A 19937-nucleotide genomic window follows, 5' to 3' on the forward strand; every position below is an offset into this window, starting at 1 on the left:
TCCGGGGCATGTGGGATTTTCCCGGACCCGGGCACGAACCCGTGTCCCCTGCATCGGCAGGCGGACTCTCAACCACTACGCCACCAGGGAAGCCCTGTACTGATTTTAAATGACTAAAGTTACTAACTGAAGGCCTAGGACTTCTCATAAAGAGTGTGCACATACACACAATTAGGGATTTTGCTGACTGAAGCAAAGTGTTTTCTATTGTGGTTTTATTCACCTATCATGAACATGAACTTCAATTGCTCATTTCTCCAGGTCACGGCAGGGTTTATTTTTTCTTACCTCAAGCCTTCCAATTCCTACAACAATCCTTGTTAAAGCCTATTCTGCAGACCCAATAAAAGCTCCATTTTTAAAGAGTTAGATGCATTACATGTGAGGCTGCCTGGGTCTCTGTATTCTTAGGCGCTGACGGATGGTGACTGAGATACACTTGGTAACAGAGTGATGTCCCCAAGGAGTGCCAAAGCATTTCCTCCCTTTTCACTCTATCCTACCAAAATGTCACACCAACAGACCTTAAAATTGCAGAATGGCTTGCGGGAAGCAAAGAAAGGAATGAGACTTAGGGAAGACATTAAATAGCTTCACAAATACACTGTCTGCAGCAACAGAAAAGAGAACTGGGTGGACAAGAGCAAGATGCACACATTAAGACACAAAGTCCATCAAATTCAACTTTCCTGGCTTTTCTGGGCCATTCTGTGTCCGACTTTCCTGAAGGTGTGGTTGAGGTACACCTAGCTGTCCATACCTAAACGTCACACTCATATTTTAAGAGTATTTTCCAAATCTCAGATTTCAAGGGCTGTCTTCACAGTTTTTGCCTTATTCTCATACCACTCATCCTGATAATTTACTATTTTTCTTAAATCGAACTCACCGTTTTATTTAATACTTATTTTTGCCTCATTCTAAGCAATCTATCCATGAAATAAATGAGTTTGGTGACCGGCTCTATGTGTTTTAGTCCTGAACTACAAGCGTCATGCACAGTAATTAAAGAATGGGCTATGTCCCTCCCTGTGCTACCTGTAAATCTGTCTGCACAGCACAGTTTGGAAACAACACTGTTTTGAAGACAGCAAAAAAGGCAGAGAAAATGTTTAATTTAATAGGCATTTTTTCAATATGACAGTCCTGAGTCTCCCTTTTGAGTTCACAGTTTATCGAGACTGACACAGCTTTGGATGATGGAGGCGTGAGCCCCCTTAAAAAGCCCGAATGAAACAGTCACCGTCATGGGAAGGCCCATGCAGGCCTGCCCAGGCTCTAGCAGTCACATGCTAAGTTCCAAGAAGGGCATTTCCTAATCAAGCTGCAAAAGCGGAAGCAGGTACTTTCCAACTCAGAACTCTCTTCCTCACAGGGTGCCATAGGCAGTGTACAAAGTTAATCGACTCCTTTCCTAGGTAACCTTCAAACCTGGAACTAGCTATTGCCAATACCGGATGTTAGGACTGAGTGCCTGATAATTTTTCTCCATCGCTGTTATACAGTTTTTGCAAAATTTTTAATGGGAATACCACCTCAGACCCTCATAAATTTGCTAGCTATATGAGCTTTCTCTCACAAGGGTCATCATAAAAATTCCTGTGGAGACGAAGTAGGTTCTAAATCGTTTTAGGGAACATTTCTTTTTTAACCTTAAAAAAGCCCATGTAGGGGGGCTTCCCTGGTGGTGCAGTGGTTGAGAGTCCGCCTGCCGATGCAGGGGACACGGGTTCGTGCCCCGGTCCAGGAGGATCCCACATGCCGTGAAGCAACCAAGCCCGTGTGCCACAACTACTGAGCCTGTGCTCTAGAGCCTGCGTGCCACAACTACTGAAGTCCACGTGCCTAGAGCCTGTGCTCTGCAACAAGAGAAGCCACCACAATGAGAAGCCCATGAAGCCCAGTGAAGAATAGCCCCCGCTCGCCGAAACTAGAGAAAGCCCGTGCGTAGCAATGAAGATCCAACACAGCCAAAAATAAATAAATGAATAAATTTTAAAAAAATCCCATGTAAAACATCGAAGTTTTTAACCCACTAAATAGGTGTTGAATCTGACCTCCGTCTGACTGTATGTTTCTGACCCTGCCCCTTGGATTTAGGATGAAGAAACAACTCAGTAAAACACGTGAGATAATCATTCTGCTGCAACCACCCAATTTTCAATGAAAAATGCCTCTCAATACCAATGCTTCCTGGTCCAAGGCCATTCCAGCCAGCACTTGTTGGCCCCGATTACTGCTTAGAGTCTGATCAATGAGGCATTCTACAGGGTGTCAGCTCTCAACCTCGATAAACTAATCTGAAACCACAACTCCTCAATGGGATTTGTTTTAGGCATTAGGCAAGGAATTCCCGGATGGCTCATATTCTTGGTAGAGGTATGTTGAAAGTTTCAGCGTGATTACTAACCCTTCCTGAGTCTTCACCCCACCAGCCCCTCCCACACCTCATGCCACACCCCCACCAAATCTGCATAACTTTTAACTATGGAACATATGACAGTACACAGGACTACAGTGGCCCCACCTAGTTTCAAAAACTTTTCTGTCTCCTAACAAGAAAGCCTTCTTCAGAAGAGAAAACCTTGCTAAGCTCAAAAGTCACTGTAGGGATTTTATCATCTCCCTCGAATTCCCAGGCACTTCTCCAGCATAAGAGCAATGTCTGGCTGTGACCTTTTGTTAATGTACAAAGAATCAGATTAAAAGTTAAACAAATGTAGGTCCTTGCAAATGGAACTCCCCAGGGGGTGATGCTAAAAAATTTTGGGTCTTAAGCATATGAGAGCCCCCAAAGAGTAATATTCCCTGTGTAGGGTGTGTGGGGTAGCCCTGTTTACTGGAAAACTGGTTCACTTCTTTATAGGAAAAGTCAAGTCATTAATACATTAGGGATTTCTGTGACTTTTTTTTCTTTTTCTCAAAGTTCTCTTCCTGGCATTTAAAGCCTTTCAAGAGTGTGAGCATCTCTTGCTCTTTCCCTCAGCAACTACCCTAACATACCTGGCACCTCCTATTTGTGCTTAGTAACCCAGAGCCCAGCACTTAAGAGTTTTCAGCACCTGTTTTGGTTCATTTTACAGTTGGCCCTCCATATCCAAGGATTCAACCAACTGTGGATCAAAAATATACAAGGGGGGGGAAATTCCAGAGAGTTCCAAAAAGCAAAACTTGAATTTGCCACACACCAGCAACTATTTACACAGCATTTACATTGTATTTACAACTATTTCTATAATATTTACATTGTATCCGGTATTGTAAGTAACCTAGAGAGGATTTAAAGTGTACAGGAGGATGCCCTTAGGTTATAGGAAAATCCTACACCATTTTATATAAAGGGCTTTGAGCATCCTTGGATTTTGGTATCCGATGGGGTCCCAGAACCATTCTCCCCCCCATCCCAGGATACTGAGGGATGACTATCCTAGCTACTTTCTACTTAGCATCCACTAGCCAGGCACCCTATGTCATTTCACTCAGTCCTCGTCTTATGAGACACGTTATTAGCCCCATTTTCTAGACTGGCTTACCCTGTGAGGTATCTGTTCAAATGGCAAACTTTCTTCCCAAAAAGAAACCCTGAAGGGAGTGTGCACGGAACAAACCCACACTTCGTTGCATTTCTGTATTGCAGACTGTGCATCTGTATCGCATACTCCCTCCTTAAGCCGCAGGTATCCCAGCAGAGAGAGTTGGCAGAGTCTTAAAAAACAACTAAAATTTTCAGATCGAACAGACTCTTGACGGTAGAAGTTGAGTCTTGCTTATCTTGTACCCCACCTGCTCACAGTGGACCGGCACAAGTGGGTGCTCATTAAGTTATTAGCTGCGTGGTCCTGAAAAAGCTGCAGCAGCAACTCAGGGGAAAAACAATCTCCCTTCATCAATCTCTGACAGCAGCTCTGAAAAAGCTCAAGAAACACCTCAAAAGCCACCGTTGCCTTAGTAAAGCACCCTCCTTCTCTTGTCTCCCCGGAGAGGGGAAACTACAGCATCCTGTTCATGCTTCTAATTGGAATGCATCAGTCTTAATTATTTGCATTCTTCCCCAACAAGACAGTGTGGTAGAGGCACACTCTTAACATTTGTATTCCCCACACTGAAGTGAAGTTGTTCATGAAAATTTATTGAATAACCATATTTCATTCTCTCAGGCAAGATATTAAATGGCACTTTGCCACAAATGCAATCACTACTAGTAACTCCTCACTTAAAATGAAAATGGTCCACTTCCAAGGTTTGCATGTAGGCTGTCTCTCCCAGGAATAATCCTGACACAGGTGGATCTGTTCTCCCAAGGTGACTGTCAGTGCACCCAGCACAGAACACCTAGAGATCTGAGGAAAAGGGCCTCTTCTCTGCTAGGATTCCCCTAGCTGAGGGAGGGCAATTTCTAGGATGGGATGAGTCTACGCTGGGAACTGCAGGGAAACCACAACCATTACTCAGGCCAGACAGCTGCCAAGGAAACAGCGCTGCCTAAGAACTGAAGCTAAAATAGAGGTGGGAGGCTGTATTCCTTTCCATTACTAAGCCCTGGAGTATTCACTCCCAAGTTCATCCACATTTCAAGAATGTTAAAACCCTGTAGTCAAAACCCTGATTATTTATAACTTAAACTACTGTGTAAAGCAGAAACTTTACAAATGAAGACATAAAAGAAAAGGAACCGGTGACAGGTAAGATAATACCAGAGTACGTATCCATTCCCTACTGCAAATAACTTTTACTTATACTGCAGAGGCAACTGATTAAAAGGGAAAAAGAGGATTCTGGTCTCCAGAGAGTTGTCAGTTTGTCTCACGCACACACGCCTGTAATTTTGCATCAAGTAGAGATTGCGGTTTGAAACTGAGAAGGAAAACACAAAGGCATAGGGCAGGCGACACAACAGGAACAACAAGATGCCTCCGAAGTAGCAGCGATCCAAGACAGAGTTCAAGACAGTCTTCCCTACTCGCGACTTAACCTGAAATCCAAGTGACTTTAGAAAACAGAGAAAAGGGTCCAGGAGCCCTGGAGGCCACGAGCCACCACCCCTGTCCGGCGAAACCTAGTCTCTGCCCTCAACCCCACCTCCGGATGGGTGAATCCCAGCCACCTAATGCGCATCTGGGAAGCCCACCACGCGCTCCCACGCCCCGTCGTCGCGACTCTTCTCCCAACCAAGCGGGACGCAGGAGGGCACTTACTTGGAGCCAACCTGACATCTCCCGCCGGGGTGGAAACCCGCGATCTCCTCGCACCGGCATCTTCGGGCTCGGGTCCCGCGTGGGCGCGCAGGTCCTGGACCCGGCTCCTCCTCCCCCTCCTCCTTCTCCGGGCGGCAGGTCAGTCCTCCGACCGCAGCCGGGTTTTAGCCAGGTGCCGGCCCGCGGGAACCCACCCCTTTGTCCCTCCCCCCTCGGCGCGGCGTCGGCCCGCCCCCGGCCCGAGGCAGCGCCTCTGAGCCCGCCGCCTGGCCCGGGAAACTCTCAAATGGGCCGCTACCACCCCCGCGCCACCCGGGGGAGGGTTCGCCGGCGCCGCCTCCTCGAGGTCCCCGCAGAGGGCCGTGTCACGCGCGACTCCCGGCCGGGGACGAAAGAGGGCGGCAGCAGCAGGGGGACCCCGAGGACAGAGCGTCCCGCGGCCCCGACACCCAACCCCCCCACCGGCGGACCTGATGGTTCGCTCCGCGGCGAGCGCTGGGAGCAGCAGGTCCGGCTCCGGCGCCCGCCGGGGAAGCGCTGCAAGTTTGCGTGTAAGCAGTGAGCCCTGGGCGGCCTGTTTGTCCACGGGTTCTTCCCTCAAGGTCGCGTGCGCATCCTGTACGAACCCTTTTTGGAGAGGTTTGCAGAACCTCCTTCCGAGTTCTGTTCCAAAAGGAACCGAAAAGTCTTTTCTGTCCTGACACACACACACACACACACACACACACACACACACTCTCCCCTACGTTTAAAACACGACTTTTGAGAAAAATATACTCCAGGTTATCTCTTTGGCACATTTCCAATAACTCCAGTAAAGAGATTAAAACTCCTCTCCCATCACCAGCTTTTCAAAGGCTTTCTTTAAAAAAGTAGGTCACTAATGCTTATCAGGCAGGATTCATCGACTTCAACTCAGTACATTTATTCGTTTTAGAGTCCTCTATGTATAAAGAATTGTGCACGATAAATAAACGTTTCCTTATTTTAAGGGCATGTAAATTATTTGGAGAATCAAAACAGGTACACTGATTAAAAATACAATCTTGGATTTGAAATCTTAAGGGAACCATGTTGTAAGAGAAAAAAGTATGGCTCATCCTGCTCTTAAGTTGAAAAGCGAAACTCGGCCTAGACTCACAAGAAGGTAAAAGGTAAAAGGTCTGATCTGACCAGCTGACAAGATACAGATGCCGGGCTCTCTCCCTGAAAAGTTGCTTCACTTCCTGCCTAATCAAAACAAGTTTGGCAGTTTATGTGGAAAAACAAGTACAGCAGATGCCTCTCTGAAAGTGTTAGGCTTCTGGCCTCCTTTGGAATGGCTAAGTGCCTGCCTCTGAATAAAAAGCACTGTGAGTTACATTTCCCATTTTCCTTCAAGTCTCCAGAATTAGACGTTTTGGCTGTATTCCTGATGTAAGGTGTTACTCTCCTGATGAAAGAGCCATTTTAAAAAAATGTTTCCCAAATTAGGCGGTGCGGACAAATAATAACAATGGCAGCATTTGTGAACTGGTCACGCCTTAGTGACGTAAGCTTACACCACTAAGCATTTAAAAAGGAACAAAGGGGGCTTCCCTGGGGGCGCAGTGGTTGAGGGTCCGCCTGCTGATGCAGGGAACACGGGTTCGTGCCCCGGTCCGGGAATATCCCACATGCCGCGGAGCGGCTGGGCCCGTGAGCCATGGCCGCTGAGCCTGCGCGTCCAGAGCCTGTGCTCCGCAACGGGAGAGGCCACAACAGTGAGGCCCGCGTACCGCAAAAAAAAATAATAAAATAAAAAGGAACAAAGGAACCCAGAATGTAGCAATTATATCTGCTGAATGATTTCCTTTTTCTCTCTAGAGTTCCACTGTCCAATATGATAACCACTTGCCACATGTGAGTATTGAATACATTTAAATTTAAATTAACTAAAATTAGGGCTTCCCTGGTGGTGCAGTGGTTAAGAATCTGCCTGCCAATGCAGGGGACATGGGTTTGAGCCCTGGTCTGGGAAGATCCCACGTGCCGCAGAGCAACTAAGCCCCATGCGCCACAGCTACTGAGCCGGCGCTCTAGAGCCCACGAGCCACAACTACTGAGCCCGTGTGCCACAACTTCTGAGGCCCACACACCTGGAGCCTGAGCTCCACAACAAGAGAAGCCACTGCAATAAGAAGCCCACTCGCCGCAAGTAGAGAAAGCCCGTGCACAGCAACGAAGACCCAATGCAACCAAAAATAAATAAATAAAATAGATAAACTTATTTTAAAAAATTAACTAAAATTAAAGGAAACAAAAAATTCAGTTTCTTAGTCACATTAGTCACATTTCCAGTGCTCAATCAGTAGCCACATGTGGCTAGTGGTTACATTGGACAGTGTAGATATAGAATATTTCCATCACTGCAGAAAGTTCTATTGCATCACACTACTCCAAATGATGACATACTTTTACAGTAGAAATACAAATATTCTGGCACAATACATAGTTCTGACTCAGATAGACGTTGGAAAAAAAGTGATTCAGTTGGGCTTCCCTGGTGGCACAGTGGTTGAGAGTCCGCCTGCCGATGCAGGGGACACGGGTTCGTGCCCGGGTCCGGGAAGATCCCACATGCCGCGGAGCGGCTAGGCCCGTGAGCCATGGCCGCTGAGCCTGCGCGTCCGGAGCCTGTGCTCCGCAACAGGAGAGCCCACAGCAGTGAGAGGCCCGCGTACCGCAAAAAAAAAAAAAAGTGATTCAATTGATACAGTAGCATTGCTGGTGGCGGTATAAATCAATACAGCTCTTTGGAAAAACAAGTTATAGTAGTACATATTTTTCACACGTGGGCTTGCACATGTGAACTCCACTCCTAGAATTTTTTTCTCTGAAGAACTATCCAACAAGTAATTACCAAACACCTTCTGTCAAGTCAGAACCCCCTCATAAAAGACTTAGGCTCTATCCTCAGAGAGTTCAGTTTATTGTAGTAGACAATCAGTAAATTATAAGAAACCACGTAAGTGTTGACATTCCTGGCAGACTCAGGGTAATCTGGGGGCTTTCAGGAGAGGTGTTCCTCACGAGACTAGGGGTAATGGAGTTTAGGGAAGGCTTTTCAGAAATGAAGTAGCTTACACATTCTAAAGGACAGGTAGGAATGAGTTTGTGAGACAAAAAGAGGGGCAAGAGCTTCCCAGGTGAAGGCAATAAATAACAAGGGGCGAAACAAGGAAGGAAGACCATGGGCTTGCTCTTGAGGTGCCAGGAAGTAAGCCTGTCCAGGCAAGCAGGGGCAGTGTTCTACTGTGACACAATAGACTGGCATTTTATAAAGATAACTCTGTCAGCTTCTTGGAAGATGGAGGAGTTGGGTGGGAGTTGTGGGGAGGGGCATCAGTAAAAATGACAAGACCAGCAAAAAAAAAAAAAAAAAAATAGGATTTTTGTGGGAATTCAGGTGAGAGATGATGTGGCTATAAAGTTAGACAAAAGGAGCCACTTCAAGAGAAATGAAGGAAGTGTAACCAGCAGACTGGGTGCCTGCCTGATCAGATGCGAGGTAAGGAAGAGGGAAGTGAGTCTACGGTGACTCTTAGGTTTCTGGCTTAACTAAGTAGATGACGGTGCCTTTTGCCAAAGTAGGAAACACAGGAGTGGAAGCAGATTTTGAGAGGGGCTTGAGGAAGGGTGGTGAATTCGATTAAGGACTGATTGAGTTTTGAGGACTATGAGTTCTCCAGGTGGAGATGTTCAAGTATCTACTATATGCCAGGTATTGATGAGTGTTTGGGTTGAGAGATTTGAGGTGGAGGAAGAGATTTGGAAATCGCCAATGTATCAAGAAAGCTGAAGTCATGGGAGATAATGAGACTTTTCAGAGAAGTGATGAAGACGGAGGCAGGAGAAGAGTAAGGATAGAACCCATCCCTGGGAATGCCAATATTTAAGGGGCAAGCTTAAGTCCTCAGAGTAGAGATAAAAGAGGAACTGCTGGAAGGGGAAGGAAAAAATCCTCTGGAGCAGGGTGTCCAAAAAGTCAAGAGAAGAATGAATTTCAAGAAGGGAAGAATGGCCAACATGGAACTTCGAGGAGTTCAACTAAGATAACAACAGAAGACGTTCACCAGGAAGAGGACCACTGCTCATCCTGGCCAGCGCTGTTTCAATGGCAAGATGGGACTGGAGCAGTTAGATGACAGAGGGTGACTGAGAGGTGGGACAGCACTTCATTGTAGGCCTATTTATAATAACACAAGATGGAAACCATCAATGTCCAAGGATGGAGGGCTATTAAATTACAGCAAATCAACTTAATTGGTATAGCAAGCCATCATTTAAAATTACATAAAGAAGTCTGGGACTTCCCTGGCAGTCCAGTGGTTAAGACTCCACGCTTCCATTACAAGGGGCACGGGTTTGATCCTTGGTTGGGGAACTAAGATCCCGCAAGCCATGCAGTGCAGCCAAAGGAAAAAAGAAAAAAAAAGTATCTATCCTGATGGCAATAACCAAGAAATTACAAAAGAAAAGAAAAGAATTGGAAAGTATATGAGAACATGGTTTGATGAATGGATGGGATTGTGTGTATTTTTCTTTTTAAATTGTAGTTATTAAAAAAAATGTAGTTATTGTTTGTGCAATAGATAATTTTTCAGCACTTGTCAGTATGTATTACAGTGTAAATCCTTAAATTATAGTCAGAAGACCTCAAATAAATGTAATAAACTAAACACTTTTAATTAGATTTCCTCAAGAATGTTAAGATTTGGGGATACACACACACACACACACACACACACACACGCACTTACATACATATTTGGAACATGATTATAAAGTATGATTAAATGGGAGCAAGGGAACCTGACATGAAAAGTTCCAGGCTAACTGAGCAAGTTAGTTGGCCTGTACACTGGATGGCAGATTAGAATTATAAAGACACTCTCCTTCAATAAGCGTCTCTTGAATGCCTAGCATGTACACTGGGGTAGGTATACAGAAGATAAAGGCAATATAAAACAGGGGGCTAGCTCACAGCACGAAGAGAAAGACATGTAAACAAACGATGACAAGGCACAAGAATTGCTCAAGTACATGTACGACTGAAGTGCTGACAGTTAAAACTCTGCCTGAGGAAAGGGCACTTTTCAGGAGACAAGGCCCACCATCACCCTAACTTTCCAAATCAAAGGACCATACCAATAACTGTGCATATTCACTTAAAGGATTCCTTCTTCCACAAGCAGCCACCCACAGCCCCTAAAAGAACATCCAGGAGAGAGGCATTCAAAGTTTTGCTCTGCCCCTCATGCCTTCACGTTTCGTTATTTAATGTTACTCTTGTTCACTTTCAAAGTTTGTTAACTCCACGTGCGTGCACCTAGGAATGGCCCTGTAAGCACACAGCGAGAAGGTGGCCATCCACAAGCCAGGAAGAGGGCCCTCACTAAGAACCAAGTCTGCTAGCACCTTGATCTTGGACTTGTCAGCCACCAGAACTGTGAGAAGTAAATGTCTGTTGTTTAAGCCACCCTTTCTGTGGTGTTCTGTTATAGCAGCCTGAGCTAAGGCAGCCTCCACGTCCTACATGAGTGGACCCTGCTGCCTTCTCCAAGCACAGCTCAGGCTGCAGACTCCCAAACTCACTTCCTGGAGCTACACTGGCCTTTCTTTGTAGTTGTTGCTCTTGAGACCCTGCCAAGCTCATTCCTGCCCCAGAGCCTTTGTTGGAGCTTCTCTGCCTGGACCACAGAGCCAGCTCCCGCTTAGATTTCTCTTTCCATCTAAAGTCGGAAGCATCCCTTGAGGTGGTTATCAGGAAGCAATGCCCTCAGGAGAAAGCCAAGTCTAAATTAAAGCAAGGAGGTGGAGTCCAGCTGAGTTTCATTTACTGTGAATCAAGGGTTTCAGAGAGCCCAGTGCAGGAGTATGAAAGGGGTGGGGGGTGGGGCGGTAGCGGGTTTGTTTAGGGGAAGTGAAGGCCAGAGAGGAACAACAGCAGGAAGGGAGAACAGCCCAAGAAAGGGCCCCCTCTTTTTAAACATCATCATCATCATCATCATTATTACCACCATTGGTAACATGTTGGCATTGCTGCTATCATCACTACAATGAAAAGGTGTTAGAGTAAGAGCAAAAAGGATGAAAACATCAGGAATCAGACTTAACGGGGAGAGAAAGTTCTCAGTTCTAAATGGATGCTGCCTTCTATTCGCCTCTCCTCTCCCTGCCAGTGGCACAAACGCCAAACCCCAGCATCCCCCATACCCGCCCCGCCCTGTGTAAGAACTCGGCAATGGGTTCACCTGGCCACAAAGTTGTCAAAAGAATTAGCTGTGCAACTCAGAGTCAGCTGCATGGATTATAAGTCTGAGGAGGCCGCAGATGGGCGTTACGGGGGGAGTTCTGGCTGGAAGGAGGTGGCTGTGGTCTGGGCTGACCTTGGGGTGCAAGGCTGTCAATGGGCAGGCTTCTAGGAGACTTATGGGGCTGGTCTGGGTGTGCTCAGGCTGGCAGGCAAGGCAAGGTGTACTCAGCCTGATTAACAGGGAGTTGAGATAGAGCATAATCCAACTCCAAACCTGGAGATCCTAGAAGCACTTTCTGGGGTATGGTCTCATCTGGACAGACCCTGCTGGAGAGAGCACTCTGCCTGTGTGGGAACCCTCCCCTCCTGGCAAGGTGCCCTGGGTCCTAGAGGCACTGTGCTCTGCGTTTTGACATTTTTAAAAATTATTTTACTACTATTTACATTGCAGAGTATATAAAATCCACACTCTTCTGAGACAGGTGCCGCTTTGTTAACCCTCCATTAAAAAACAAAAAAACCAAAAAAAACCTGGATAGAAAGTAATTGATTAAATGCACATTGTGTGCCGCAAATCTTTCAAACACTATTTTAACTCATTTAATGTAAATCTTCCCATCACCTCTGTATATTTGGCATTATTGCCCTACTTTAACATGAGGAAACCAAACTTCCTGGAGGAAAACAGCTTGCCCAAGGTCATCACCGAGTAGATGGTGGGTAAGACTCCAGACCTACTGGACTCAAAGCCCATTCTCATCACTGCTCTCGGGCCCCTCGCCTCTACAACAATAAAACAATTGGACACAGTTGGGGTAGAGGTAGGTTTTTGGTTGTTATTATTGTTGTTTTTCTTTTGGCTCCTTTTAACAGAACTTAAGAGGGGTTTTGCTGACACAACAACTGAACAAACAATGCTGGGGAATATTTGTGAAAACCTTCCTCTATAATATTAGAAAGGTAAATGCCGCAAATGTCGTTTGACTCCAGCTAGTGAGCCAGGAATTAGAATTCTCAATTCACATATGATTCTGGTGCTAAGAATTCCAGCGGTCCCTCTCCCAGAATAAGTTCCTTAAGAAAAACAGTTTAATAAGGTAATAATTTTCCTTTTTAAGGAAAAACGCCCTCATCTCCCATGCAAGGCAGGGAATCTAAGGTGAGAGAGGCCCAGGGGACTGTCCACGTGATCCACAAGTCCTCCAGGGAGACCAGAGGGGTCCCTGGCAACACCTGAATTTCTTTTAAAAAAATTATCACCAGAATCCTCTAGCCCTAAGAACTCAGTACCCTGATAGACACAGATTGAAACTGTTGAAGTGTCTCCTTGACTGTCAAAGAATCCTCAGACCTGAAAGGGGCCTTAGAAAAAAGCTGCAAACAGACAGTTTTCCAGGGCAGCCACGCAAAACAGCACAGGCCTCTTAAAACAGAGGAAGCTGGGCCTGGGAAAGGCACTTCCAAGAGGCATGCGATAAAGCCTGAAACGTGGCTCATAGCATTTGTTTCTATAAGAACAGCTTCCTAAATTTTCCTGATGATAAGAATCACCTGAGGCATCCCAGGTCCCTCCCTGAGATACTGATTCAGTGGATCTGAGAAGGGCCCTGGGGAAATTTACATTTTTAGCAGATACCCACCAGGCTGAGTCTTATCATCAGGGAGGTTTAGGACGACATTCTGCTAAAGGGACAATGTTACAATTCTCTGACCCAAGACAGGAAGGTTACCATTTTGAAGGGAGGTAAAACATTTCAAAGGTCAGAAAATAATTCTCTACTTGCAAAACATCTTTGGTTTACAAAAGAAAGGGTCTGATTTTATAATCCTCTTGGTATGCTGATTTGCATATGCATTTGTATATACACATATGTTTGGATTTCAGTTATTTTAAAATAAATGATACTTGTTTTTTTACACAAACCATACAGTAGATCACACAAAAAACAGTAAAATGCAACTAAAGTGTCATCATCCAGAGCAAACTATTGTTAATAATTGGATGAGCATCCTGCCAGCTACCTCCACGCACAGGGAAGCATGTAGATATCATATATAACGTTATATACCTGGGACTATACTAGACACACTCTTTTGCTACCTGTTATTTCTACATAGGAATATTGTTTGACTAATTTTTTCATGGTAATATAGCACTATATTATCATTTTTCTAGCTGCATAATATTCCATTTGTATGAATATACCATAATTTGCTGAATAAATACTTAAAAGTTCTTTTAAAAACTGGTATAGAGGACAAAGTAAAAATCAGATGGATGAAACTCCTAAGATTTTCCATAGACAATGAGAAAGCAAGTAGTTTGTAAGACTCAGGCACAATTCATAATATGTGTATAGTGTACAGGACTTCCCTGGTGGTCCAGTGGGTAAGACTCCACGCTCCCAATGCGAGTGGCCCAGGTTTGATCCCTGGCCAGGGAAGTAGATCCCACATGCATGCTGCAACTAAGAGTTTGCATGCTACAACTAAGAAGTCCGCATGCAACTAAGACATGGTGCAGCCTAAATAAGTAAATAATTTTTTTTAAAAGATGTGTATAGTGTACATAGTACGTTAGTAACGTGTAAGATATGTTAAAAAACAAAATAAATGGAGTTTTTTTAATGTTAAATATAGATGAAAAGAATGAAACAAATAAGAATGTTACTTAAAAATATAAGGGTTCTGATGGAAGGACAAAGTAAATCATAAATATTCATATTGAATAAAATATTAATAAATGTAATAATATCTAATTTACAATTGTATTTATTTAGAAAAATATAATGTATATTTTTATAACTTTATATTATTGTTAATAATAAATATTCCCTATCTAATAAAATATTAATGATACATAATAAAGCCCAGCTCATGTTGCCTCCAGATTGACAGCTAAATCATCCTAAATTGATCACCCATTGGTGACATCCATTATGTCCAATTCTGGCCCCATGTATACTCTGCCCCAAAATGCAGACAATTACTAGTGAGCTATAGCTATTGGCCAGGTATACTTGCCCTGCATCCCTCCGATGGAGCAAGCCTATTCTGGCTTCAGACACCTTTTATCTGCTAAGACCCCTTGTTCAACCACAGGTCTGGTCTTTGTGACCACACCATCACTGGGGAAAGCTGACACCACACAGAGACAGGACATATAAAGATTGCAAGCACAGGTTCCAGAGTATGGACCTTTCACCCTATTTATATCCTAACCTAATTATGTTAAAGTGTTCGAATCTTTTCCCCTTTCTTCTCACTGCATGTTTTCAAATTGAATAAATAGTGTGACTACAACACCCGACTTTGGTGTCTGAGCCTTTCCGTCTCATAATCTCTGGGAGAGCTTGCCTGGCAGTATCCTTGGAGGCTAAGACTGCATCAAGGTAATTTCCCACATTCCTAGAGTAATGGAGAGAAGCAAGCAACAGGGAATTCCTGTCCAGGGTATTTTGTCTAATCTCACCCTACAATCAGATTAACTCTAAATGAATCAAAATTTTGGCTGAATTGAAAATCACTGTCACCAACCACTGAACTAATGAAAATGTGAAGTACCAAAATCAGGGCTCCAGTGATGACACTCCTCCCAACCAGAAGCTAATTGCATTATTTTATTATAATGGGAATCATAAAATAAGCTTACTCCAGCCTTCCCCACACAGCCACAGCACCAGGGGCCCAATAAAGGAAGCACACACACACACACAATGTAACTGCTGATTGAAAATTCAATTGCATATCTCAGCCACGGAAGAGCCCTTGTCCATGAAAATTTCCTTAGGCAGTGCTGTGCTTAGCCTAGAGGGTACCTGAAGCCAGTTACTGGATCCCTGAGTGTCTGGAATAGGTGGAGGATGAAGTGCTGAAGAGAGAGGCAGGTGGTGGGGAGGAAAAAGGGTGATAAGTACAGAGATTCCTTTTAAGAAATGTGGCTGTGAAAAGTAAGAGAGAGGTGGGGCTCTGGGTTCGCAAGCCCCTAGTCATCTTTGAATTCTTGGGTTCTGGGCTCTCTAAAACATGCAGGAGTATAATTAAATTTATGTTTCAAAACCTAGATGGAATATTACTCATCTATCTGCTATACTTAAAATGTCCAGACACCTCAGATTTCCAGAGAGAGGCCAATGGCCACCACTCTGTCTTGCTGATTTCATAAGTGAACCATGCACTCTAATTTTTATTTGGAAAACATGGTAGACTAACACATTCAAAAGTAAAAATAAACACTTCTTATTTTTATTTTTCTTCCACTTCAATGGTACACAATTTCTCACAATGAAAGTTTGCTTAAATTCCTGAAATGACAAAGTCTTTGTATCTATGTATTTGGAGCAATGCTCTTTCAATTTAAATACTTAGAGAAGAAAATACGGAATTATTCTTTGGGTACTGACAAAACTATTTGTCTGAAATCTCTATAGCTAGACAATTAAGTTGGCTGAATCCCTGAGCACTGAAATAATTCCAAGAAAATGTATTTATAATACAAGTGCAGGACTAACACATTGCTGAAAACATTTAGGCTGGTTTGAGAAGGAAATTAAGAATAGAACATCTCGTGTCTGTTTCCAGGTCAGCTGAGGGCCGGGAAGGAGGTGCACCAGCCACGAGTGACAGGCAGAACCCGATAACATTGGAACAGCCCTTGGGCTGAGTGGAGGTACTTCCTCCACTGAAGTCTTGAACCCCTCAAACTCATCCATGAGGACTGGAATCAACTTCTTCCAAACTTCCATTAATGTGAGAAACAGGCTGAGTGAAATTTGGGCTGTGCCTGGGTTCCACAACAGGCAAGTGACTGAGGCATCACTTCATCCAGTTCTTCTGACTTTAAACCCTTCTGCTCTCTCAAGTGTCAGGTGCCTGCCACAGTGCCCCAACCAGGGATCGAACTCGTGCCCCCTGCAGTGAAAGCATGGAGTCTTAACCACTGGACTGACAGGGAATTCCCCAGAATCTGCTTTTTACCAAGACTCCTCCTGCCAATGAGGAGGGTGGCTGACAGTTTTTGTGCTTGAGCCAGGTGTCAGGCCTGAGCCTCTGAGGTGGGAGAGCCAGTTCACGACATTGGACCCCAGAGACCTCCCGGCCCCACGTAATATCAAATGGTGAAAGCTCTCCCAGAGATCTCCATCTCAACGCTAAGACCCAGCTCCACTCAACGACCAGCAAGCTACAGTGCTGGACACCTTATGCCAAACAATTAGCAAGACAGGAATACAACCCCACCCATTAGCAGAGAGGCTGCCTAAAAATCATAATAAGTTCACAGACACCCCAAAACACACCACCAGGCGTGGTCCTGCCCACCAGAAAGACAAGTACCAGCCTCATCCACCAGAACACAGGCACCAGTCCCCTCCATCAGGAAGCCCACACAACCCACTGAACCAAACTTACTCACTGAGGGCAGACACCAAAAACAACAGGAACTAGAAACCTGCAGCCTGTGAAAAGGAGACCCAAAACACAGTAAGTAAAGCAAAATGAGAAGACAGAGAAATACACAGCAGATGAAGGAGCAAGGTAAAAACCCACCAGACCAAACAAATGAAGAGGAAATAGGCAGTCTACCTGAAAAAGAATTCAGAGCAATGATAGTAAAGATGATCCAAAATCTTGGAAATAGAATGGAGAAAATACAAGAAACGTTTAAGAAACGTTTAACAAGGACCTAGAAGAACTAAAGGGGAAACAAACAGTGATGAACAACACAATAAATGAAATTAAAAATTCTCTAGAAGGAATCAATAGCAGAATAACTGAGGCAGAAGAACGGATAAGTGACCTGGAAGATGAAATAGTGGAAATAACTACCACAGAGCAGAATAAAGAAAAAAGAATGAAAAGAATTTAGGACAGTTTCACAGACCTCCGGGAAAACATTAAAGGCACCAACATTCGAATTATAGTGGTCCCAGAAGAAGAAGAGAAAAAGAAAGGGACTGAGAAAATATTTGAAGAGATTATAGTTGAAAACTTCCCTAATATGGGAAAGGAAATAGTTAATCAAGTCCGAAACTCTGCAAGCCAGAAGGGAGTGAAAGGACATATTTAAAGAGATGAAAGAGAAAAACCTACCACCAAGATTACTCTACTCAGCAAGGATCTCATTCAGATTCGACAGAGAAATTAAAACATTTACAGACAAGCAAAAGCTAAGAGAATTCAGCACCACCAAACCAGCTCTATAACAAATGCTTAAGGAACTTCTCTAGGCAGGAAGCACAAGAGGAGGAAAAGACCTACAATAACAAACCCAAAACAATTAAGAAAATGAAAATAGGAACACACATATCGATAACTACCTTAATGTAAATGAATTAAATGCTCCAACCAAAACACAGACTGGCTGAATGGATACAAAAACAAGACCCGTATATATGCTGTCTACAAGAAACCCACTTCAGATCTAGGGACACGTACAGACTGAAAGTGAGGGGATGGAAAAAGATATTACATACAAATGGAAATCAAAAGAAAGCTGGAGTAGCAATACTCATATCAGATAAAATAGACTTTAAAATAAAGAATGTTACAAAAGGGGAAATCGACAGTAACACAATCATAGTAAAGGACTTTAACACCCCACCTTCACCAATGGACAGATCATCCAAAATGAAAATAAATAAGGAAACACAAGCTATAAATGATACATTAAACAAGATAGACTTAACTGATATTTATAGGACATTCCATCCAAAAACAACAGAATACACTTTCTTCTCAAGTGTTCATGGAACAATCTCCAGGAAAGATGATATCTTGGGTCACAAATCAAGCCTTGGTAAATTTAAGAAAATTGAAATCATATCAAGTATCTTTTCTGACTGCAATGCTATCAGACTAGATATCAATTACAGGAAAAAATCTGTGAAAAATAAAAACACATGGAGGCTAAAAAATACAATACTAAATAACCAAGAGATCACTGAAGAAATCTAAGAGGAAATCAAAATATACCTAGAAACAAATGACAATGAAAACACGACAACCAAAACCTATGGGATGCAGCAAAAGCAGTTCTAAGAGGGAAGTTTATAGCAATACAATCCTACCTTAAGAAACAAACATCTCAAATAAACAACCTAACCTTACACCTAAAGCAATTAGAGAAAGAAGAACAAAAAAAAACCCCAAAATTAGCAGAAGGAAAGAAATCATAAAGATCAGATCAGAAATAAATGAAAAAGAAATGAAGGAAACAATAGCTAAGATCAATAAAACTAAAAGCTGGTTCTTTGAGAAGATAAACAAAATTGATAAACCACTAGCAAGAATCATAAAGAAAAAAAGGGAGAGGACTCAAATCAATAGAATTATAAATGAAAAAGGAGAAGTAAGAACTTACACTGCAGAAATACAAAGGAAATACAAAGGAATACAAAGGATCATGAGAGATTACTACAAGCAACTACAGGCCAATAAAATGGACAACCTGGAAGAAATGGACAAATTCTTAGACTGAACCAGGAAGAAATAGAAAATATAAACAGACCAATCACAAGCACTGAAGTTGAAACTGTGATTAAAAATCTTCCAACAAGCAATTAAAAGGATCAAACACCATGATCAAGTGGGGTTTATCCCAGGAAGGCAAGGATTCTTCAATATATGCAAATCAATCAATGTGATAAACCATATTAACAAATTGAAGAAGAAAAACCATATGATCAACTCAATACATGCAGAAAAAGCTTTCGATAAATTTATGATAAAAACTCTCCAGAAAGTAGGCATAGAGGGAACTTTCCTCAACATAATAAAGGCCATATATGACAAACCCACAGCCAACATCGTCCTCAATGGTGAAAAACTGAAACCATTTCCACTAAGATCAGGAACAAGACAAGGTTGCCCACTCTCACCACTCTTATTCAACATAGTTTTGGAAGTTCTAGCCACAGCAATCAGAGAAGAAAAAGAAATAAAAGGAATCCAAATAGGAAAAGAAGAAGTAAAGCTGTCACTATTTGCAGATGACATGATATTATACATAGAGAATCCTAAGGATGCTACCAGAAAACCACTAGAGCTAATCAATGAATTTGGTAAAGTAGCAGGATACAAAATTAATGCACAGAAATCTCTGGCATTCTTATACACTAATGATGAAAAATCTGAGAGTGAAATTAAGAAAACACTCCCATTTACCACGGCAACAAAAAGAATAAAATATCTAGGAATAAACCTACCTAAGGAGACAAAAGACTTGTATGCAGAAAACTATAAGACACTGATGAAAGAAATTAAAGATGATACAAATAGGTGGAGAAATATACCATGTTCTTGGATTGGAAGAATCAACATTGTGAAAATGACTCTACTACCCAAAGCAATCTACAGATTCAATGCAATCCCTATCAAACTACCACTAGCATTTTTTACAGAACTAGAAAAAAAAATTTCACAATTTGTATGGAAACACAAAAGACCCCAAATAGCAAAAGCAATCT

The 19937-nt window shown here is 43.1% G+C and overlaps 1 protein-coding gene across 4 annotated transcripts in view; it reads right to left on the bottom strand.

Annotated features, from left to right (window-relative positions):
- The window catches only part of TJP2 (tight junction protein 2), a 111124-nt gene that overhangs the window by 84941 nt on the left and 6246 nt on the right, over positions 1–19937 (bottom strand). Inside the window, exon 1 of one of the 4 annotated variants that reach the window (XM_024126745.3) lies at positions 5196–5357. The exons of 2 other annotated variants lie outside the window; for them this stretch is intronic. In XM_024126745.3, coding sequence (XP_023982513.1) covers positions 5196–5255 — 60 coding nt within the window. In that variant the 5' untranslated portion in view covers positions 5256–5357. Of the gene's footprint in view, positions 1–5195; positions 5358–19937 lie in introns of those variants that run through there. One more of the 4 variants, XM_024126743.3, reaches the window with a different exon arrangement.

The sequence above is a fragment of the Physeter macrocephalus genome, chromosome 9 (assembly GCF_002837175.3).
Source record: "Physeter macrocephalus isolate SW-GA chromosome 9, ASM283717v5, whole genome shotgun sequence".
Taxonomy (NCBI): domain Eukaryota; kingdom Metazoa; phylum Chordata; class Mammalia; order Artiodactyla; family Physeteridae; genus Physeter; species Physeter macrocephalus.